Source organism: Oncorhynchus tshawytscha, linkage group LG20 (assembly GCF_018296145.1).
Source record: "Oncorhynchus tshawytscha isolate Ot180627B linkage group LG20, Otsh_v2.0, whole genome shotgun sequence".
Taxonomy (NCBI): domain Eukaryota; kingdom Metazoa; phylum Chordata; class Actinopteri; order Salmoniformes; family Salmonidae; genus Oncorhynchus; species Oncorhynchus tshawytscha.
Window position 1 is genome coordinate 37021660 of NC_056448.1, and position 24463 is coordinate 37046122.

The following is a 24463-nucleotide window of genomic DNA, read 5'->3' on the forward strand; positions in this document are numbered from 1 at the left end:
CACAGACACACGCACAGACACACATACAGACACACACACAGACACACGCACAGACACACACGCACAGACACACACACAGACAATGCACAGAAGTACACACACACACACACACACACACACACATGGACATTTCCTCTTTTCCACTCCCTCCCTAAAAAAGATATGCGCAGGCACAAACACACATACAAGAGGCCATTGTCATTTGGGGATGAGAGGGGAGTTTCTACTCAAAATCCTCCATTGTTAGCTCTGATTGGCTCTGACTACACCATACCCACAATGCAATGTTCATCTAACGGGATCAAAATCCGGGGGCGACAGAAATAAAATTACATTTCTCCCCTGCAAATAGAATAGCTTGTTCAATTAAATGAAGATGACCAGATACCACTGTCAGTTTTATCATTAGAGCCCTTATTCAATTGTCAGTTCATTACGCTTGATAACGACTGGTGATATTGAGGCTTAGTGGAAGGGCAACAGTTGGACAGTTCTAGCCAAGCCCACATAGAAGGTATTTCACAAAGAAGGATTACTAAGTTAGCCAGCCATCTTTAGTAACCCACTTCAGTAACCAAACCATTTAAGGGCCCCCACTCAATCAAAATCAGTGACCTGGCTTGCATTGAGAAAGCATATTTGAAATAATATGCAGTCGAGTTTCCTTTTGAGTCTCACTGTAAGCATTGATTTGTTGAGAACACAAATACAAAAGGGCTTTCTTGCAGATCAAGAAGATTGATTTTTTTCTCCCAGAAACCTAGTAACTTAATTCATTGACAACTCCAGTCCTTGACAACATGGAGGGATGTCATGGGCATGGTGACACAAAATAATTGGGTCTGACATACAGGACAAATGAGCGACAGTCAAGGGACAAAACGACTGACTGACTTGACTGACTGACAGACAGACAGACATACAGACACACACAGAAATGTCCCCCTCTGATTTTCCAACTTTTCCACTTACGGTATATTCACCAAGCCAGCTGGTGAGCTTGAGGATAGTGTCCCATGTCACAAGACCCAGGGGAGGAGAGGATCAAGGTCTTAGACTACAGTAATCGATTACCAATCCTGCCTGCATTCACCTAGACTCCAGTACTCGAGTACCAATCCTTCCTGCATTTACCTATACCACAGTAATTGATTACCAATCCGGCCTGCATTTACCTAGACTAGAGTAATGGATGAATCATTGACCATGCCGTATGTACAGTTGCATATGGCCAGCCATATGTGCACGCGTTTCTCTTTCTGAGGTCCGTATTTCAACATGATCTATGATCATATTATATATAAGCCTATATTCTAAAACATTCTGTAATTTATAATATATTCTATAATGTATATATAATTTTATTCTATAACATGGGTTCTTTGGGCTATACCGTAATTTTGACCCCAGGTCTGGTACGGTTTCTGAAATCGGGGGATTGCAAGGGGTTATCAAATATAGAACATTTCACGTTGAAAACCACCCATTCAAGCCTAGTTCAAATCCCTGTTCAATTTCTCTATTTAGTAGTTTGTAACCAAGTCTTTCTTTGATAAAGTAATCTCCCCTCATTTGAATTTATAGTTGTTATTTGAATAACTAAATGTATCCCCAACCATTATCATACACAAACATTGTTCAAAAATGATACAAACAGGGTAAATCATAACATTCCAACTTTTTGAGGCAGCCACATTTGCCTCCAACGCAACCTGTGTGGCAAGCTTTTTCCTGATTTTCAGTGTTTCACTACAACTCCCACGGTGCAATGGTTTCCCATTTCTCTCTATCAAGTAGTTTGCACACTTTACACCTATGGTCCCCCAGATGAAAGCATGAATATAAAAACTTTTCTACATGATTGGATTATTCATAAATTACACCTCCCACCACCATCACCGTAAATATCTCATTAAAGGGTTACATATGTAGTTTAGTGGTGTTTGTTGAAGTGGTGTAACTCAAAAGACAGGGGTATGTGCATTTGTGTGAACACACACACACTCATCGCTAGTGGCTCTCGATCACCACTGGCTCAAAGACGCCAGCAGTCACCCTACAGCAAACGCAGAAGAAGAGGAAGGGATTCATTTATTTATTTCATTACCATCATAAATTCTCTTTTTGATCATGTAATAACACACTGTACACAGACATTCTGGCATGCACAAACTCACTTGTTCCCCAGTTGTAACCCACTTAGGGCTGTAGTCCCATCTTTGCTGACAAACAATCTGAGGTTGCTGTCTGTGTATGGAAGCAAGAATTAAAGACAAAAAAGAGAGGGATAGAATAGGTAGAGGAGAAAACAGTGAGGAGATGAGAGAGAAGCAAAACATTATCACTGTGTGGTCATGCTCACTGTTCCATCAACACAACCTTCTTCCTACCCTTACCTTCTTCATGGCTGCTGACATCGGCAAAGTTCTGGCTCTGGATAATCTTGTCCACGATGTCGTCGGCGTCGATGCGCGTATCATCCACCCAGGTGGGTTGACTCTCAACCGTGTCCTTCTTCCTCCTGGCATGTCACATGACAGGGTTAACCCAACAACATCTGATTGAGGCTATTTTCAAAGGTTGTTGACTGTGATGCAGTTAGCCTCTGTCAGATGTTGTTTGTTATCTCAGCCGTCACTGATTGTGCTGAACGTCTCACCAAGGCTATAACTATTGAATGCTAATCAGGTCATACTTGTCTCCATATTTGACATGTACCTTTTTGACACGGTACAACCAAAACGGTGTTCGATATATTACTGCCAAAAAGTCATTGGTTGAGGTGCAGGAATAAAGCACTTCTGAGTAGCATCTACTGTCTGCATGCTTTTCCTTTCTTTATATTCAGGGTTTTTGGCCCAGCAACAATTTAGATTTTTGGGAATAAATGTCATGACAAAGAAATACAAATATATGTGTGTGTGTATATACAGTACCAGTCAAAAGTGTGGACACACCTACTTATTCCAGGGTAATTTCTTAATTTTTACTATTTTCTACATTGTAGAATAACAGTGAAGACATCAACATTATGAAATAACACATATGGAATCATGTAGTAACCCAAAAAGTGTTAAACAAATCTAAATAGATTTTAGATTCTTCAAAGTAGCCACCCTTTGCCTTGATGACAGCTTTGCACACTTTTGGCATTCTCTCAACCAGCTTCATGAGATAGTAACCTGGAATGCATTTCAATTAACAGGTGTGCCTTGTTAAAAGTTAATTTGTGGAATTTTTTTCCTCTTTAATGCGTTTGAGCCAATCAGGTGTGTAGTGACAAGGTAGGGTTGGTATACAGAAGAGAGCCCTATTTGGTAAAAGACCAAGTCGAATTGCTGCAAAGAAACCACTACTAAAGGACACAAATAATAATAAGAGATTTGCTTGGGCCAAGAAACATGAGCAATGGACATTAGACCGGTGGAAATCTGTCCTTTGGTCTGATGAGTCCAAATTTGAGATTTTTGGTTCTAACCACTGTGTCTTTGTGAGCCGCAGAGTGGGTGAACGGATGATCTCTGCATGTGTGGTTCCCACCGTGAAGCATGGAGGAGGAGGTGTGATGGTGTGGGGTTGCTTTGCAGGTGACACTGTCAGTGATTTATTTAGAATTCAAGGCACACTTAACCAGCATGGCTACCACAGCATTCTGCAGCGATACACCATCCCATCTAGTTTGCGTTTAGTGGGACTATCATTTGATTTTCAACAGGACAATTACCCAAAACACACCTCCAGGCTGTGTAAGGGCTATTTGACCAAGAGGGAGAGTGAAGGAGTGCTGTATCAGATGGCCTGGCCTCCACAATCACCTGACCTCAACCCAATTGAGATGGTTTGGGATGAGTTGGACCGCAGAGTGAAGGAAAAGCAGCCAACAAGTGCTCAACATATGTGGGAACTCCTTCAAGACTGTTGGAAAAGCATTCCAGGTGACTACCTCATGAAGCTGGTTGAGAAAATGCCAAGAGTGAGCAAAGCTGTCATCAAGGCAAATGGTGGCTACTTTGAAGAATCTAACATATATTTTTCTGCTTACTACATGATTCCATATGTGTTATTTCATAGTTTTTATGTCTTCACTATTATTCTACAATGTAGAAAATGTAGAAAAACCCTTGAATGAGTAGGTGTGTCCAAACTTTTGACTGGTACTGTATATACATTGAGTGTACAAATATACATTGAGTGTACAAAACATTAAGAACACCTGCTCTTTCCATGACAGACTGACCAGGTGAATCCAGGTGAAAGCTATGATCCCTTATTGATGTCATCTGTTAAATCCACTTCAATCAGCGTAGATGAAGGGAAGGAGACAGGTTAAAGAAGGATGTTTAAGCCTTAAAACATTTGAGACATGGATTCTGTATGTGTACGATTCAGGGGGTGAATGGGCAAGACAAAATATTTAAGTGCCTTTTGAATGGGGGATAGTAGCAGGTGCCAGGCGCACCGGTTTGTGTCAAGAACTGAAACTGAACTGCAGTTTCACGCTCAACAGTTTTCCGTGTGCCTCAAGAATGTTTCACCACCCAAAGGACATCCAGCCAACTTGACACAACTGTGGGAAGCATTGGAGTGAACATGGGCCAGCATCCCTGTGGAATGCTTTCGACACATTGTAGAGTCCATGCCCTGATGAACTGAGGCTGTTCTGAGGGCAAAAATGGGGGTGCAACTCCATGTTAGGAATGTGTTCTTAATATTTTGTAAAATCAGTGTATATGTGTGGTGTGTGTGTTTTTATACACTGGGTGGTTCGAGCCGTGAATGCTGTTTGGCTGACCACCGTGGTATATTAGACCGTATACCGCAGGTATGACAAAACATGGCTTTGTGGTATATGGCCAATATACCACTCCTAAGGGCTGTATCCAGGCACTCTGCGTTGCATCGTACTTAAGAACAGCCCTTAGCCGTAGTATATTGGCCATATACCACACCCCCTCGGGCCTTATTGCTTAAATATGTGTGTGTGTGTGTGTGTGTGTGTGTGTGTGTGTGTGTGTGTGTGTGTGTGTCTGTGTGTGTCTGTGTCTGTGTATACTTGTATGTGTGTCTGTGTATATTTTTGTGTGTGTGTGTGTGTGTGCTGTAGCTTGCCTGGAGGGTCTATTGGAGAGCAGGATGGGCCTCGGTGGCCGCGGGGTCTCTCACACTTGGTGCCAGGCTCTCCGGTTGTCTGGGGGTCTGCTGCAAGGGGGTGGGGGTTGGCGAGGGTGTGTGCATGTGCGTGGGGGGTCTGGGTGGGGGTGGCCAGGCCCCCAGAAGTGCTACTGCTTGTGGAAGTGTTACGACGGTGTGTGAGGTCTGTTAGGCTGGAGGAGCGAGAGTGCTCCGTACTGTACCCTGGAGGAGAGGGGAGGATGGGAAGACATACAAGTCAATTATACACACACACACACACATGGGGTTATCATATAACCCCATGCCAGACTTGATATTATTTGTCCATAATGATCCTCCCCCGTCATGAAATCTTTTAGATCAAATCACTGGAACCTAATTGAGTTGGTCCAGGGCTAAGATATCATCTATGGGCGAATGGAGACCCTGACTTGAGTAGCTATGGCCCCGTGTCAAAATGCTCCAGTGCGAAGTTTTCTCTAGGTACAGATCTAGAATAAACTTCCCCCTAAACCTAACCTTGACCATTAGTGGGGAAAATGCAAAACAGACCCAATATCAGCGCCTAGGGGCAGCTTCACTCCTACCAACATACACAACATGGCAATCCAAAAGAGGCTGACTGACCTGATATCTTGCTCTGCTGGCTGGCATAGCTGGAGTTCCGGGAGTGTCCTATGTGGAAGACCTCATCTGGGCTGGGCAGGCTCTGCTCCAACTGCTCGGGTAGACCTGGAGCCACAACACAACACACAGGATGTTAGCTTTCTGTAGCACAGAATTACACTATTTCACAAAATACACAGTAGCATGTTACAAATGGCACCCCATATAGACAACACAGTAGTCAACTGAAATAACAATCAAATTAAATAGATACAAATACATCATCATGTGTAAACAGTCAGCTGTGATTGGGTGTGATTGTCTGTTGTACCAGAGTTGAGGGGAGCTGAGGGGAGTCTGGGTTTGAGGGGCCGTCCTGATGATGTCCTGATGATGCCCCCTGGGGGAGGGTTTGAGTTGGCATCGGTGCCCTCGCCTTTACAGTCCAGCTGCAGGGAGGGGTCCTGGCCCGGGATCGAGATGGACTTGGCTGTGCTGGGGGGCCTAGAAGGTCAAAGGTCATTGTGTAATTAAGTTCAAAGTAAGCATTGAAAACACAGATTAATTAAGTCATATTTGATCATATTTGTCACAGCAGAACTAAACAACCATGGGTACTAAAAGAGAATGAAAAGTACTAAGTTGACAAAGGTTAAGAAAACCAAAGTTTGAATGAGAGTGAGAGGAGGAAATCTTGTAGAATTAGGTCAATGGTAGAGCACCTATCAGTGTTCCTTGTAGTGACTTAAAGCAACAAAATAATCTATTTTAGACTCTATTTCGCAAGCTACGTTGATGGTATACATTTTGGCCAAGAGGTGGCGCCAGAGGTCCAACTCACGTTTTGAAGCAAGGATCCCCCGACAAAAGTGTAATTCCAATAGTAACCTAGAAAAAATTGTAATAACGTTATCATCATCAACATAATCACCATCAACATCATTGTATATTGTTACAACAAAACACTGCAGCCTTTGTAGTAGAATAACTACTGTTCACTTCCTCAGTGTAATACAATGTTTCTATGGTCAAATGAAAGTATGTATGGTATGTGAGTAAGCTCTATAAAAGAGTCAGGTTAGAAATAAGCCAATAGAGGGGCCCCTGACAATATCTTTCTATTCATCCATCAGATAACCATTTAGGGCCCCTGCAAATACCTATCCAATGCCTAGTGGGAAGGAAAACTGTTTATTCAACCTGAACCATTCCTGAACAAGTCTCAACATGGTCTTGCTCTCTGGGTTTCGCCACCACGTGTACAAAGGACACATCTTTGCACATGGGGTTTCGATAAGCTCATGTGAACGTGTGAGTTTGTGTGTGTAGTTACCTTGAGAATGGAGTTGTCCTGACGAGTGTTCTTAGTGTCGTAGCCCTCGAGGATACAGCAGCGCACAGTGGAGCCTGAGCCAGCAAACTCCGCCATGTTGAGGTCAGCAAAGCCCAGCTGGAGAGAGAGAGACAGAGAGAGAGAGAGAGAGAGAGAGAGTGACAGAGAGAGAGAGTGATAGAGAGATGATGTTAACAAATATGTTTGATGAAAACTGTGTACCATGGTCAGGTGTTAACACACCTGGTCCCCATTGTAATAAGGCATGTTTTATTTCAGTATGTGTGGTTTCAAACTAGCTACCCATGAGATATAGAGACAAGGGCGTATAAACACATCAAGCATGGAGTGTATGCTTTCAGCGTGCCATTTCAGTCTTTCTACTTTACTGGGGGGTAAGTGAGAAAAGGGTTAACACACACACCCCCACCCCCCAATGTGCCATTACATAACTATTGGCATTGGAGGCTGGTGAGGTCACCCAACCGTAAATACTCTCACTCGATTAGGGGCTATTAATGTCCCTTACCTCATGTATGTCTCTCAGTCTTCTTACCTTCTCTCTCTCTCTCCCTTATCCCACTATTATCTCTACCTCTCTCTCTCACTACTGTCTCTCCCCCCCCGAGCCCTCTCCCCACCCCCCTCTCTCACTACTGTCTCTCCCCCTGTCCCCTAGCCCTCTCCCTCCTCTCTCCCCACCACCCCACCCCATCTCTCTCACCTGTCTCTCCCCCTGTCCCCGAGCCCTCTCCCCCCCCCCTCTCTCACTACTGTCTCTCCCCCTGTCCTGCCCTCTCCCCACCCCCTCTCTCACTACTGTCTCTCCCCCTGTCCCCTAGCCCTCTCCCTCCTCTCTCCCCACCACCCCACCCCATCTCTCTCACTACTGTCTCTCCCCCTGTCCCCTCTCCCTCTCCCTCCTCTCTCCCCACCCCCTCTCTCTCTCACTACTGTCTCTCCCCCTGTCCCCTAGCCCTCTCCCTCCCCTCCCCACCCCCTCTCTCTCTCACTACTGTCTCTCCCCTGTCCCCTGTCCCCTAGCCCTCTCCCCACCCCCTCTCTCTCTCACTACTGTCTCTCCCCCTGTCCCCTAGCCCTCTCCCTCCTCTCTCTCTCTCACTACTGTCTCTCCCCCTGTCCCCTAGCCCTCTCCCACCTCTCTCCCCACCCCCTCTCTCTCTCACTACTGTCTCCCCTGTCCCCTAGTCTCCCCAGCCTCTCTCCTACTGTCCTCCCCCTGTCCCCTGTCCCCTAGCCCCTCCCCCCCCCCTCTCTTTCACTACTGTCTCTCCCCCTGTCCCCTAGCCCTCTCCCTCTTCCCCACCCCTCTCTCTTTCCTACTGTCTCCTCCCCCTGTTATCCCTCTTACCCTTTCCTCCTTATTCAAAAATTGATTACATTGTTTTTACCCTTATCAATCTCCACACAATACCCCATAATGATAAAGCAAAAACTGGTTCAGACCCTTTACTCAGTACTTTGTTGAAACACCTTTGACAGCGATTACAGCCTCGAGTCGTCTTGCGGTATGATGCTACAAGCTTGGTACACCTGTATTTGGGAAGTTTCTCCCATTCTTCACTGCAGATCCTCTCAAGCTCTGTCAGGTTGGATGGGGAGCATTGCTGCACAGCTATTTTCAGGTCTCTTTAGAGATGTTCGATCAGGTTCAAGTCCGGGCTCTGGATGGGCCTCTCAAGGACATTCAGAGACTTGTCCCGAAGCCACTCCTGCATTGTCTTGGCTGTGTGCTTAGGGTCGTTGTCCTGTTGAAAGGTGAACCTTCACACCAGTCTGAGGTCCTGAGCACTCTGGAGCAGGTTTTCATCAAGAATCTCTCTGTACCTGAGTCTCCCAGTCCCTGCTGCTGAAAAACATCCCCACAGCATGATGTTGCCACCACCATGCATCACTGTAGGGATGGTGCCAGGTTTCCTCCAGACGTGACGCTTGTCATTCAGGCCAAAGAGTTCAATCTTGGTTTCATCAGACCAAAGAATCTTATTTCTCATGGTCTGAGAGTCTTTAGGTGCCTTTCGGAAAACTCGGGCTGTCATGTGCCTTTTACTGAGGAGTGGCCACTCTACCATAAAGGCCTGATTGGTGGAGTGCTACAGAGATGGTTGTCCTTCTGGAAGGTTCTCCCATCTCCACAGAGGAACTCTGGAGCTCTGTCAGAGTGACCATGGGGTTCTTGGTTGCCTCCCTGATCAAGGCCCTTCTCCCCCAATTGCTCAGTTTGGCCGGGCGGCCAGCTGGTTCCAAACTTCTTCCATTTAAGAACGATGGAGGCCACTCTGTTCTTGGGGACCTTCAATGCTGCAGAAATGTTTTAGTACCCTTCCCCAGATCTGTGCCTCGACACAATCCTGTCTCGGAGCGCTACGGACAATTCCTTCGACCTCATGGCTTGGTTTTTGCTCTGACATGCACTGTCAACTGTGGGACCTTATATCGAGAGGTATGTGCCTTTCCAAATCATGTCCAATCAATTGAATTTACTACATGTGGACTCCAATAATGTTGTAGAAACATCTAAAGGATGATCAACGGAAACAGGATGCACCTGAGCTCAATTTCGAGTCTCATAGCAAAGGGTCTGAATTCTTATGTAAATAAGGTATTTCTGTTTTGCAAAATTTTCTAAAAACCTGTTTACGCTTTGTCATTATGGGTTATTGTGTGTAGATTTCTGAGGATTTAAAAAAATGTAATCCATTTTAGAATAAGGCTGTAACGTAACAAACTGGAAAAAGTCAAGGGGTCTGAATACTTTCCGAAGGCACTGTATGTCATAACATAATATGTGACCAGCCAGTGAAACCATTGCTGACCAGGTACGGTGCTGTTGTACCCTTGGTTCAACTAAGAGACAATTACAGCAGGATTTCAATAGCATATTTTTTTTAACTTATAGTTGTTGTCTTCTGTATAAATTAGTTTAGCGTTCAGGATTCCACTCACTCAATTCTCGCTACAATCTTAATCAATCTCCAAACTGCTCCAGAAAATGTCCCAGAGGTCTTTATAATAACGTAAATATTTAGTAATAATAGTTTATTAACTTAAAGGGTTAGAGGTGTTCCACTCCATAGATAAAAATCGAATCAAAGTTTATTTGTCACGTACACAGATGAGCAGATGTTTAAGCAGGTGCAGCGAAATGCTTGTGTTTCTAGCTCCAGCAGTGCAGTCAATGTCTAACAGTACCTTGCTAGAAACAAAGTATGTCGGCGCCATCTTGTAAGCTTACATACAAAATGGCTGGATCAATAAATGCAGCTGCAAACATTGTGACAGCTTTCACAACCATTACACAGACAAACTCAACCTTGGGTAAACATTACTTTTTAGGCTGTTGCCCTGACAACATAGAGCCTTTGAAGTCACATGACTCTCTCTCTTGTGACATAATTACACAATTAAGGCACCATGGTCCCTTATGAGACCACATCAGACACTGTTAAACCAGATACCATGATATAAACTTCATTGTAAGTCCTTTTCTAGGCCTTGGTTTTATAGTGTAAGATAACTCAAACCTAGTCTATTAAAGACATGTATTTCAGTTGTTAGGTGTCATAGCTTGCCAGAAGCTCCCGAGTGGCACAGCAGTCAGTAATGGTCATTATTGTTACAGGTAAGTGTGAGTCACTCCTGTTTGAGGACACATTTGGTGACCAAGTGACCCCTGGGAAAGACCACTGGTAGATCATAAAGTTTCGAGCAAAAAGCAGCTTTAAAACTAGAGAGGAAGCTTAAATGCAATCACACACACACACACACTCACAATATGTTTTGTCCAGCAACATGGTCAAGACACCATATGATTGTGTCGGTTGTGGTTCGGCTGACTAATGGTTACCAGTAAAAGAAGTGCAGTGTTGCTTTTTTTCCCCTTTCTTTTTTATATCCCCAGACTTCTGCTTTCGGGGGCTATAATCAAACAGCCTCGCCGGTCATCTAAACTGAGTCGCACTAGAATATCCATATTATCCTACTCCTTCCTTTTATGTGGTCAGAAGACAAGGTTTCAAAGCACACGTGCAGATCAGAAAACCTTGTCTTATTCTATCCATTTTCATTCACAAACTGTAAGCGGGGTCCCTTCCCACAGCCACTATATCTCTGACAGACACTGGGGTGGAGTGCCATGTGTCTGGCACGCAAGACTGTTAGTTAGTTGGGCCGACATCGGCCTGTACTATTGAGAGGAAGAAGGACTGGACAAACACATCAGAAGACCGAGAACTAGTAGACCTTTTCTATAGTACTTCCTCTTGTCCCTATGTCCCTCTGTGTCAAACTCCGACAGGCCTGGAGAGGTCAAAGACCCTCTATCCTCTCATGCCACATGCCCTCTCTCTCACTTTCTCTCCTGTTCTTTCAGCTGACTCAGCGGACTTTCCGGTGCAGTGCCTTCTTCCCGGATGAACGGGGTCAGCAAATATGGAGGAAACGAGAGGGACAGGGAAGCACTAGCCCAATGATAACATCCAGCCAGCCTTACACACACACACACACACACACACACACACACACACACACACACACACACACACACACACACACACACACACACACACACACACTTCCTTCTCTAATGGGTGACCATGTCGTCACACTTTCCTCTTCCATAAAGAAACTGGTGTCATAACGACTTGAAGGCCACCAGTCACATGCCTTGTCAATAAGCAGCACTAGAATCACTAGAATCATGTGTGGCCTCTACGCTGTCTCTTTACACTATGAGTACTTCATAGTTCCCTTGCACTGTTATCAACATCAAAAAGGACTGTTTCCCAACTAAATCTTGTGAGGCAAGAGACTAAATGCAGAACTTCTTCTAAGGCACAAGTCTACACACTTTGAAGAGGCTATTACCATGTGTCAGTCATTTCTAGAAACCCAAAGGACCTATAAAGCAATGTTTTGTTTACAAGCAAGCATCATTTTTTGTTTGTGTGTGGGGGTACACCTTCCCATTCTAAATCAACAAATATGGTAGCTTAATGGCTTAAACATGTTTTTACCATTATGATAACATTGTGCCACCAGTAGCAATAGTAACAACAATGACGATTACACCAATGAGACATTTTTGGTCAATTCGATTTTTTCTTAGATTTGAGCATTTGTGGCCTCCATTTAAGGTCATAAATCTTTAAAAATATATATATATCCTAAAGTGATATGATTAATAATTTTGCCCACAATGTTATTTCCCTTCATTTAAATTGATTAACTTTGTATTTAGACATCAAATTATCAATGGAATCCTCAAATTTATGGCATAGTAAAAGGTGTGATTAGCTAATAATTATAGATCCCATGACAACAGTTTGCTACTGGAGAGAATGCTCAAGGTCCTTGTATATCTTTGTAATAAGTTATTTTCAAGGCGGTAACACCAATAACATAAAACTGAGGGACACACTATACTAGTAAATAAAATAGTTATTTATTAATAGCCTTGTTATTTTTTATCAATACAATATATTAAATAAATTTTTTCACTTTCTAGCATTCAAAATAATAGCTAGATAACTTTAAATCCCCCAAACATGTCACGACAACTCTACACATCACTACTGAGACAAGACCATTTGCTTTCCCTAAGCACTTTAAACAATGCATAAACATAAGGTTTTGCAGTATAAAGGACTTGCATTATGTTGTATTATTGATAATCATTTCGACATAAACAAAAACGTGTATGATCTGTAACTGCTTGTCATTAGAGAGTGTTTTTCATGGCTGCAAAGGCAAGGTAAGGAAATGCTACCGCAATTTAAGAATGACCCTAATGCTAAAGTCGTGATCTTGACAAACTTAACAGTGAGAGATGACCATGAAAACACACAAGACTGATGGCTATAGCTATGTTCAACAAGTATATTATTCTACCGGCTTTATCTAGCTCTAGTTATGATATTCTACCTTGCCTCGCTGGCTTGCTAGCTCGATAATCATGTGACAACATGTTTGTTAACTTGCATGAGCTCCATTTAAAGTTGCATGTGATCGTAGCCACTGCTAAGCAAATGAAGAGGTTTCTGATGACGAACTGCGCGTGCAACTTTTAATGACACATCTGGGAAATGGGTCTATTGGTAATGGTCCACCAGGTGACCAATCACTGACTGGGTCACACCTAACAACTGAGGTCAGGGTCACACCCGACTGGGTCACACCTAAAAACTTAGGTCACTGGGTCACACCAAAAAACTTAGGTCAGGGTCACACCTAAAAACTTAGGTCAGGGTCACACCTGACTGGGTCACACCTAAAAACTTAGGTCAGGGTCACACCTGACTGGGTCACACCTAAAAACGGAGGTCAGGGTCACACCTGACTGGGTCACACCTAAAAACTGATGTCAGGGTCACACCTGACTGGGTCACACCTAAAAACTTAGGTCAGGGTCACTGAAGAGCTAAAAGGTTTCTTCACACAGTTTACTGTCAACTAGTGGAAACACTATAAACCACAAACACTACAGCTGGAAAAGAAGTAAGGAAGGAAAAATTTGTCCACGTCACTGCACTGTTTTCCCCACCTTCCCCAAAAGTCCCATCCTGTGTCACAAGGCTTTGTCACATGTACGTCATACTAGTTGGCTTGAGCTATGGACCCAATTCCCTTTTACATGACTTTAACCACAGTGGTTTTACTGTTATTGGGGCTGTAAAATGTACTGTATCACACACACACACTGACTCATCTGCTCCAGATATACTGTACATATGGTGTATGTTTTTGGTTTACACTATCCTTGTGGGGACCAGAAGTCCTCACAAGGACAGTAAAACAAGCACAATTGCTATTTTAGGCTCAGGGGTTACAATTAGGGTTAGGGTTAGCATTAGAGTTAGGCTTAGGGGTTATGGGAATCAATTGTTTGGTACCCACAAGGATAGTAAAACAAGTGTGTGTGTGTGTTGTGTGTGTGTGTGTGTGTGTGTGTGTGTGTGTGTGTGTGTGTGTGTGTGTCAACTGTACAGAAATGCCCAACAGGGAAACATTAGTAGAGGCATGCTAAAAGAGGACATTTTTTAGTCTTACCTTTGAAAACGTCTTTCCTCCTTTGAGCTCCTGCAGTGACAAGAAGTGGATGAAATGCATGAAGCACAAACACTTTCTTTCCTTCTATAGTCTATTATTCTACATAAAGTTAAGCAGCTAGAATTCATATTTCAAGTGATTTCTAACACGAGGAGACTAAATAAAACAAAGGAAAAATCATTTTTGAACAGTTTGATTATAAATGATCATGTTAAGCTTGTCATGCTCAATAGTATTACAGAATGTGGCTTTAACAGTGACCACTTGTATGCGACACTGTTGGAATCATAGAGTCCCCACTCCCTACAGATAAACTGATCTGAGATCTGAGGACTCCATGTCATAATAGCAGATATGCAGCTGTGTGATTTTAGCCATGCCCTGATCTCCAGTCAGCCGTTACTGATACATTTAATGGAAATGTTACGCAATCCCATATTTGCTGATACCATGGTAACGAGAGGAGTAATATAACTAGCATTGTAAACAACAAGCAACAAAAGAGTCCATAGACAGATCTAAGCTGTCTGCAACAGTGTGTAGATTTGGGAATGGGACCTAAGGGAACTAATCATATTTCAGACATTGAAAAACACCTGCCAAGGTTGATCCAGTGTGTGGGTGTGTGAAAGGTGTAGGAAGGTCTCATTCAGTTACATCAGAGTTAGAGGTAAAAGGTTAGGGAGTAGGCTTACATTACCACAGAATGCCTTATACATGAGTAATTATAGATCAATTACCTTGTATCTGGTAATAAGGTACCTATGACCTATGACACTTTTGAGGCAGAGAGAGAACTTGGGCAATGACAAGCAGTGAGGAAAAAGATGCCCAAAATAACTATACCATTTTAAAAAGACAGGACACAAGGCAACTTTTTCTCACTGAGTAGGTTGTTCTCACTGAGTAGAAAATGTCACCTGTAGAGTATCATCATTAGGCACTGTAAAATACTATAGCAGGGGTTGATGGGAGATGTAGTTACCTTGCGTACAGAGACCCTGCAGATGCAGGGGTCCAGGACTCCAGTGGTGGGACTGGCACTCATCTTACAGATGAAGGAGAACTTCTTCTTCCAACGAACACAGTTCTGTTGGACCTCCTCCCTACAGACAAAGAGAGAGAGAGACAGAGAGAGAGAGGGGGGAGATGGTTAGGGTCATTCATCATCATCAATACATTTTTTGGGTCATCATAATTGACATCATTGAAGTCATCACCACTACCATCAACATTATAATTTTCCTGATTACTATATTTATCATCATGATCTTCATCATCCTCAACATTAACATTATCTTCATCAATCATTAATCTTTTACCATTATAATTAGCAATATTGTCCGTTTCTGGAGCTGTGTTTATGGCCACCCTCTGGCAAAAGCTTATTGTACAGTACATAATCAAGACCCATGACCAAAAGCACAGCAAATGAAAACCACCTGCTTTGCTGTTGTAAAGGGACTATTACAGACTTCAGATACATTATCCTGCCAAATATAGAGTTCTGCTGCGTGGAAAGCCCCTTACTTTTAATGTTGAATGCTACTGCCTCCAACTGCTAAGTAAAGATTGAAACCTAAAGTCAGATTCCACACAACTTAAAGTGCATGCGTGTGACTGTTCAAGTGTGTCTCTGGTCACTAAGTGAGCTTTTACGTAACTAAACGCCTCGGGGCTTAGGGCTTCTAAGAATCCTTTTCCCATCCTCTCTCTTTCTCTCTCTCCCTCTCTGTCTCTCCTTCCCTCTCTCTCTAAAGTCCTTCCTGTTGAGCCATGCCCACAGACAAACAGCTACAGTGTAGAGGCAGCCAGCCAGTGGAAAATCACTGCATTGTAGTCCTGCCTCAATGCCCATCAGTTTGTACAGGGGCCTTGAGAAAGCCAGAGGACAGTGGCTGCGTTCCAATACTCTTAAATGGCCTCCTTTCTTTTATGATCTCTTTATCACGGGTGATGTGAAACAACTGGATAGGTTGAAACAATGTTGCTTTCATCTGCCAAGAGGAGACGAGGGCTGTGTTCCGAATCGGGTACCACCTGTTTAGTACTTGCATACTGCATGAGTATGCACTTTCTCAACTATCACGACTACAAGTACATACTACTTTGAATACTATTTAGCATGTTAATATTTAGTTTTCCTGCAAACAATAATGAGTCGTTAGGTCGTCCCCGTGTCATCACAAAATGGTTGCCTAAAGCTGTCGGGATGTTGTGTCATAGTCCCCTGGAGGTTTTGTCTGCTTCCTGGTTCCTGGCCGAGGATGTTTTTAGGACCCAGAGAACGTTCCCTTGGGACCATCATACAACGTCTTAAGGATTAGTAAAATGAAAGTCCTGAAAATGTCCTAAAAAAGGTCCTGACACGGTCCTCAGTGACGTCCAGCTAACTTACAGGGAACTACACAAACATCCCCCAGAGAACGTCCCCTTAGATTGTTCTCAGAACGTCAGTGGGATAACGTCGCACCAACACTTTGTATATTGTTTTTGCTAGCCCCTATGCTTTCCTTTAACGATGGGATATAACATGTAAAATAAACACTTCCTGGATAGTGTGCAACTGTCTCATACTAGTTTTTTCCGGCAAATGTGCCGTGTCTTTCTCAGAACAGCTCCCACTCCTTCTATTCCCAGAAGAACCCTGGAGGTCAGATAAGACTCCGTCCTCAGTCGTCAATCTCAGCTGTCAATCACAAATCAATTAGTTCCCCAGTGAATCAGATGCTGAGATAACGGGCGAGCTGCTGAGGTTGCCCTCTGCCTTATTGGTGCCGCTCTCTTTTTATTTCATTCTCTCCATCTGAGTCACTGCAGCAGAACAGTGAAAGTGGGTCAGTGTGTCCTTTTCTCACTCCACAAACACACATACAGTACACACATGCATCCTTAGGCAGACTGTAGTGCCCGGTTTATATTATGCTCAGAGAGAGAGAGAGAGATAACTGAAACCTACTTTGCAGATCAACCTTTGAACACAGTCTGTCATCCCAGTCATAAGACATGTTGTTAAGGGAATGGGTGCAGCAGGGCATGTTGTTATAGGAATGGGTGCAGCAGGACATGTTGTTAAGGGAATGGGTGCAGCAGGACATGTTGTTAAGGAAATGGGTGCAGCAGGACATGTTGTTAAGGGAATGGGTGCAGCAGGACATGTTGTTATGGGAATGGGTGCAGCAGGACATGTTGTTAAGGAAATGGGTGCAGCAGGACATGTTGTTATGGGAATGGGTGCAGCAGGACATGTTGTTATGGGAATGGGTGCAGCAGGACATGTTGTTAAGGAAATGGGTGCAGCAGGACATGTTGTTATGTGAATGGGTGCAGCAGGACATGTTGTTAAGGAAATGGGTGCAGCAGGACATGTTGTTATGGGAATGGGTGCAGCAGAACATGTTGTTAAGGGAATGGGTGCAGCAGGGCATGTTGTTTTGGGAATGGGTGCAGCAGGACATGTTGTTATGGGAATGGGTGCAGCAGGACATGTTGTTAAGGGAATGGGTGCAGCAGGGCATGTTGTTAAGGGAATGGGTGCAGCAGGGCATGTTGTTAAGGGAATGGGTGCAGCAGGACATGTTGTTATGGGGACGGGGTGCAGCAGGACATGTTGTTAAGGGAATGGGTGCAGCAGGACATGTTGTTATGGGAATGGGTGCAGCAGGACATGTTGTTATGGGGACGGGGTGCAGCAGGACATGTTGTTATGGGAATGGGTGCAGCAGGACATGTTGTTATGGGAATGGGTGCAGCAGGACATGTTGTTAAGGAAATGGGTGCAGCAGGACATGTTGTTAAGGGAATGGGTGCAGCAGGACATGTTGTTAAGGGAATGGGTGCAGCAGGACATGTTGTTATGGGGACGGGGTGCAGCAGGACATGCAGCAGGACATGTTGTTATGGGAATGGGTGCAGCAGGACATGTTGTTATGGGAATGGGTGCAGCAGGACATGTTGTTATGGGAATGGGTGCAGCAGGACATGTTGATATGGGAATGGGTGCAGCAGGACATGTTGATATGGGAATGGGTGCAGCAGGACATGTTGTTATGGGAATGGGTGCAGCAGGACATGTTGATATGGGAATGGGTGCAGCAGGGCTGTCTAGAGCACTGTGTCAAAACACCTCACTGCAGTCCCTTCAAGACCAAACTGAGCAGCCATGAGAAGAAGAAAAATAATATGAGTCAAGTAACACACATCACAGCATCTATTTCTAAAAGACTTTCCCATGACACTGGTTTCATAAACCAGGGAGAAGTGGGTTTCACCTTCTTCTCCAGTCTTGGGTATTTTATGTTACACAAGTGTCAACTTCACGTATAACTATTAACACACTGATTCAGAGGGTGATTACTGTAAATCCTTTACATTTGAGTTGTTTAGCAGAAGCACTTATGTTCAGATAGCTAGGTGAGACAACCACATCACAGTCGTGGTGAGCACAGTTTTCAGCAAAGTCAGTGCTGATAGGAAAAGACAAGAGCTTTCACTACTTCCTCCATCTTTGCCAGAAATGGCTCTGAACTATATGTTTCTTGTTCATTAATAGTGAGTGAGGTTTTGTGGTCAGTGAGGCCTTTTCCACTTTTTTTGGGGGGTGTCTGTCTCTCTTGCTCAATCTTCCTCTATTTTATCTTCCTCTCTTAACTTTATTCTGCCCTCCGACAGACAGACAGACAGACAGACAGACAGACAGACAGACAGACAGACAGATACCAGAGACAGTGAGCCCAGATGTAAAACATATATTTGTTTTTCTAAAAAGGTAATTCATCAGTTTTTGTCAGTTTTGTGACTCAGTGTATGTGTGTGAGTCTTTTCAGCCAGAAGACATGCCCCTCCAAGAGGACGAGAGCATCAGAGGACTGACACCTGACTCACCTCTAGAGTTACCATCACCTGATAGAGGCCCAGGGAGTCTGACCCCTGACCCTCAACTGATCCAAGCTGCTGCCAGCTAGAGGGCAACCCTCTGAAGAGGAGGAAGTATGAAGAGGACAGTGTGCTAGCCCCAAGTGTCTCGCGGAAAAGGACCCGAGAAGAATCAGACCATAGCCCGGGAACCTCTGACTGCATCGATCCAAAGAGACCAGTGAGGAGAGTGACTCGACTCAATCGAAGTCAACCAATCTAAACCAAACGTTGCTGTTGTTGAGTGTTAAGTGTAGCATTTGTTATTGCACATAGAGTGGAAATAAACACATTTCTTTTTTGGGGGGTCCTTGTGTTCCTTATAACTTAAAATAGGATTTTGAGACGATTGCTCATTGAGCAATGTCAAAGCAATGAATATTGTAGTTACAACACACAGAAACACAAACACACAAATTAATATGAAAAGGTTAAAAATCCGGCAGCAGTGGGAATAGCAGGGCGGAAGGAGGGAGTCTGTAGAAATTAGACGCACAATCGCACACACACACACACACAGCACAGATCTGCTGACGTGGCCGTGCGATCCAGTAGGGCTGCTGCACTCACTGGGGACAAACCAGCTCCCGGAGAGGGGAAAGAGTTTACACACGGATGACCAAAAGCACATACACAAATGGGTGAACACACACACACATACTTTACAGTTCGCAAGAAAGACCCATACCGCATAACACAATGTACACAATGTACAGAACACAGACACGCAAACAAAAACACACACAGACACGTGGGTACCCAAATACAGATGGAACACATCTGTCTTCAATCTCAGCTGCCAAAATGTAAAAGCTCATGATAGATTCCAGGGAACATCTGGATGGAATGGCGAAAGAGAGAGAGAGAGAGGGAGGGAGAGGGGGATAGATGGAGACAGAGAGAGAAGGAGAGGGGGAGAAAGAGAGAGAGAGAGAGGTCACCCACAGCACATGGCCTACAACAGAGCCTGGACCTGCTAGAGCAGTACTGCCAGATCTGGGCCTTGGCAGTGAAACCCCAAAAATACTAAAATAATGATTTTCCAGAGAAGATCCAGATCAAAGTTCTCAATTGGTACAAAATATATAGAGTACTGCACACACTAGTACTTAGGGTTAAAATTAAGCTCAACTGGACACCTTAATGATGCAGTGAATGAACTGATAGAGAAAGCACGCTGGGTATTCTACACCATTAAAAAGCAAATTCAAATTGAAATACCTATTAAACTTTGGCTAAAACGAATTGAATATGTCATTGAACCAATTGCACTTTATGGCAGTGAGATGTGGGGTCCACTTGCAAAACATTGAAACCCTACATGCAGAGTTCTGTAAGATTCTCTTACATGTCCAGAGGAAAGCTACAAACAATGCATGCAGGGCAGAATTAGGCCAATATCCACTAATAATAAAAACTCAAAAAAGAGCAATGAAGTTTTTGGAAACATCTAAAATACAGCGACCCCCTCTCATATCATTTCCAAGCCAAGAGCTGAGCAAAGAAAAGAGTCCCCTCTTCCAGCTGGTCCGGGGGCTGAGTTCACAAACCTGTTCTACTAACACACTGAAGCCTCAGGACCAGAACATCCAATCAATCAGAATAAACCAAATTACAACACAGTCAAAACAAAACTACATTGCTTATTGGGAAACACAAGCAAAATGCAGTACTATCTGCAGTACTAAATCGACAGTACACCATGGCAAACTATTTGACAATGGTTACTGATCAAAACCTTAGAAAAATCTTGACAAAGTACAGGCTCAGTGAGCATAGCCTTGCCATTGAGAAGGGTAGACACAGGAAAACCTGGCTCCCTGTAGAGGAAAGGCTGTGCAACCACTGCACAACAGCAGAACCTGAGATGGAGCTGCATTTCCTGACAAAATTTGAAAAATATAAAACAATTAGAGCGTGTCATTTCCCCAACTTTGAAACGGTGTAAATATCCAAAATAAGCTTTGGCAATATGTACATTGTTACGTCATGCCAATAAAGCAAATAGAATTGAATTAAATTGAGAGGGAGGGAGAGAGAGAGAGACAGAGAGAGAGATACAGAGAGAGCGAGAGAAGGAGAGGGAGAGAGAGGAGGGGAGAGAGAGAGGAGGGGGAGAGAGAGTAATTGTTATTTTCTAGTATTATTATTATTGTTATTATAGTAGTGGTACGGGTAGTAGGGGTGATGGTAACTATAGCAGTTTAATGATGGTGGTGGTAGTACTAGTAGTAATGATGATGGTAGTTGTAGTACTGATGTAATAGTGAAGATGACAGTTAGTTATAGTAAATTATTAATTGTTTCAAGTTCCATGTTTAGACTTTTATCATCCCTATTATTTATTCTGTTTCGACTATTGACTGTTACCATTTTATTGTTGTTATTTTTTGTATTTTTTTTGTATTATGATTTACTACCATTTTATATTATTATTCATTATTTTATTACAATGTATATTGTATACATTGTTGCTTTGGCAATATTGACGCAATGTTTTTCATGCCAATAAAGCAGTTTGAATTAGAATTTGCGAGAGGGGAGAGGGGGGGAGAGAGGGAGAGAGAGAGGGGAGGAGGGAGAGAGAGAGAGGGGAGGAGAGAGAGAGAGAAGAGAGAGAGAGAAAAGAGAGAGAGAGAGAGGGGAGGAGGGAGAGAGAGAGAGGGGAGGAGAGAGGGAGAAGAGAGAGAGAGAGGAGGAGGGAGAGAGAGAGAGAGAGGAGGAGGGAGAGAGAGAGAGGGGAGGAGAGAGAGGGAGAGGGAAGGAGAGAGAGCAGGGGAGGGGGGAGAGAGTGAGAGAGAGAGAGAGAGCAGGGGAGGGGAGAGAGAGTGAGAGAGAGAGAAAGAGAGAGACAGACAGAGTACAGTAAGAGAGTGGTTATATACTCTGAAGACACATATGCATGCAAACACACCTGGAAAATGGTCATTTACCCCACTGTTTGTTTCATTGTTTTAAGATGAGGTCACTGGAATTAGTGTTGTGAAAATTCATGCAAACCCACGAACATATACACACATACACTGAGTCACAAGTTTACATTGCCTCTCATTAACAATTCTGAGAAGTTCCTTCAACGGTAACCAGAGCCAGATGAAGACATGATAAAAACCGAACGGGCAGATTAGGAAAATCATGTTCTCACACATCACCCAAACATCTGCTGAACACCCAGCCAACCTTTAGCTGGGGTGTATTCAATGAGGTGAACGTTGTGTATTATGTGTAATGTTGAGCCCTTCTGAAAAGAGCCCTGGAATCATTCCAAGAGATAGGGTTGTCACTAGTTACTGGTTACCACAGCCACAAATGGCTAAACCCTGCCTATTTCAACAATTTATTTTCTTAAAATCTGATTTTAAACCTAACCCTAACCTTAACCACACTCTTAACCTTATGACTATCCCTAACCTTAATTTCCCCCCCAATATAGGCCATTTTGACTTTGTGGCTGTGGTAACTAGTGACAACCAAGCGATAGAGGAAGAAGGGAAAGGAAGAGACCTACTATCCTCAAACGTGATTGGAAGAGAACCATGTGGGGGCGTGAATGAATAATTCAAAGGCTTTCTGTCCATGTTGAAAAACAGGAAAGGTAACAGGAACACAACACATGGAATTACTGTGGAACGATGACTCATGTATCTCTTTAGGCTTCTGCATCCTTCTGTTCACACAGGACAAAATGAGTGGTGGATGGAGAGAGAGAAAGACTGAAAAGTAGAGGAGCGTGACCTGCTTCTTTCACGTGCTCTTTTGACCCTCTTCATTTTCTGACAGTTCATAGTTCTTCAAGTTAACAGACCCTCTTATCCACAGCGACTTACAGGAGCAATTAGGGCTAAGTGCCTTGCTCAAGGGCACATTGACAGATTGTTCACCTAGTGGGCCCAGGGTTTCGAACCAATTACCTTTTGGTTATGGGCCCAACGCTCTTAACCACTTAAGCACTTTTCCAGGAACCACTTCAGTTCCAGTTCCAATCTCTACTCCAACTCTCACTTGATAGTTATTGTTGGGATCATCTAAACGACTCGGACAGGTGTTCATATACACAGGGAACGGAGAGCACGCGCCTTGACACGAACACCATGCAGACATGCTAGCTATGTAGCTTGAGTAAGTGCTAAAGCATGCTAGATAAACACTGCCAGCCACGCTCACTGATAGTCACTACTGACAGCACGGTTATAGTGCACTCCTAATCCTGACCTGACCTGACCATACCATAAAATACCAGGTGTCACACACACACACACACACATGCATGTATGCACGTGCGCATGCACACACACACCTGCCAAAAGAATGTGTCAGTTTGTCCAATAAAAGCAGGAAGTGAATGTGTGTGTCTGTCAGAAAGAAAAAGAGAGAGACAGTGAGGGAGAGACAGTGAGGGAGAGACAGTGAGGGAGAGACAGTGAGGGAGAGACAGTGAGAGAGAGACAGTGAGAGAGAGACAGTGAGGGAGAGACAGTGAGAGAGAGACAGTGAGAGAGAGACAGTGAGGGAGAGACAGTGAGAGAGAGACAGTGAGGGAGAGACAATGAGGGAGAGACAGTGAGAGAGAGACAGCGAGGGAGAGAGACAGTGAGGGAGAGACAGTGAGGGAGAGACAGTGAGAGAGAGACAGTGAGGGAGAGACAGTGAGGGAGAGAGTGAGAGAGAGACAGTGAGGGAGAGACAGTGAGAGAGAGACAGTGAGGGAGAGACAGTGAGTGTGTAGGAAGGAGTGGTTATACTGTAGTCATTACTCCTCAAAATGTTTACAGTTCAACGTGGCACAGGACTCTTCCTGAGAACTCGTTGGTAAAAGGCAGCCTTGGGACATCTCCCTACATTTCCCTATTGTATCATATTTCTTCCATCTGTTCACAATAAAATACCCACTTTTTTTTCAACTTCACCAAAGTAAACATCTGGCCAGTAATAATGACTATGGCTTTTTCACCCTCTCCTTCTCCCTGTCCCTCCTCCCCTTTCCTTTTGCTCAATTTACCCAACGTCCCCCCAAGGGGTTTGGCAGGATTAGAAGAATAGAGAATGGGACAGAGAGAGAGGGAGGTTTTGAACCATGAGTTTCTCTGGCACGAGCCTATCATGTCTGCTCAAAGTAGATATACTGTACTGTATTTTTGGCACTGAATTTTCTGAAGCACAGAATAGAAAAAAACTCCCATGTGAGACAGTGACCTAGATTTCCCAACAGCTAACAAAATCGTCAAGCACGCCTGAAAAGTGACAGCATAAAAATAACCGAAAAGGTGCCTACATTATAACCTAACCTGGTCTCTTGTTCCTAGTAGTCTCTTGTGGTGTCTACTGGTTCTCTTGTTCCTAGTAGTGTATTGTGGTGTCTACTGGTTCTCTTGTTCCTAGTAATGTCTTGTGGTGTCTACTTGTGGTGTC

At 43.8% G+C, this 24463-nt stretch overlaps 1 protein-coding gene across 2 annotated transcripts in view; it reads right to left on the reverse strand.

The window, feature by feature from the left end:
- Positions 1-9: 9 nt before the first annotated feature.
- The window catches only part of fam102ab (family with sequence similarity 102 member Ab), a 55890-nt gene continuing 31436 nt past the window's right edge, over positions 10-24463 (reverse strand). The window contains exons 3-13 of one of the 2 annotated variants that reach the window (XM_042302614.1): positions 15126-15246; positions 14141-14170; positions 7073-7189; positions 6581-6627; positions 6071-6243; positions 5761-5865; positions 5206-5355; positions 5110-5155; positions 2397-2521; positions 2178-2247; positions 10-2056 (exon numbers count right to left, since the gene is read on the reverse strand). In XM_042302614.1, the coding sequence (XP_042158548.1) occupies positions 2011-2056; positions 2178-2247; positions 2397-2521; positions 5110-5155; positions 5206-5355; positions 5761-5865; positions 6071-6243; positions 6581-6627; positions 7073-7189; positions 14141-14170; positions 15126-15246 (1030 nt within the window). In that variant the 3' untranslated portion in view covers positions 10-2010. Of the gene's footprint in view, positions 2057-2177; positions 2248-2396; positions 2522-5109; positions 5356-5760; positions 5866-6070; positions 6244-6580; positions 6628-7072; positions 7190-14140; positions 14171-15125; positions 15247-24463 lie in introns of both variants that reach the window. The other variant, XM_042302613.1, reaches the window with a different exon arrangement.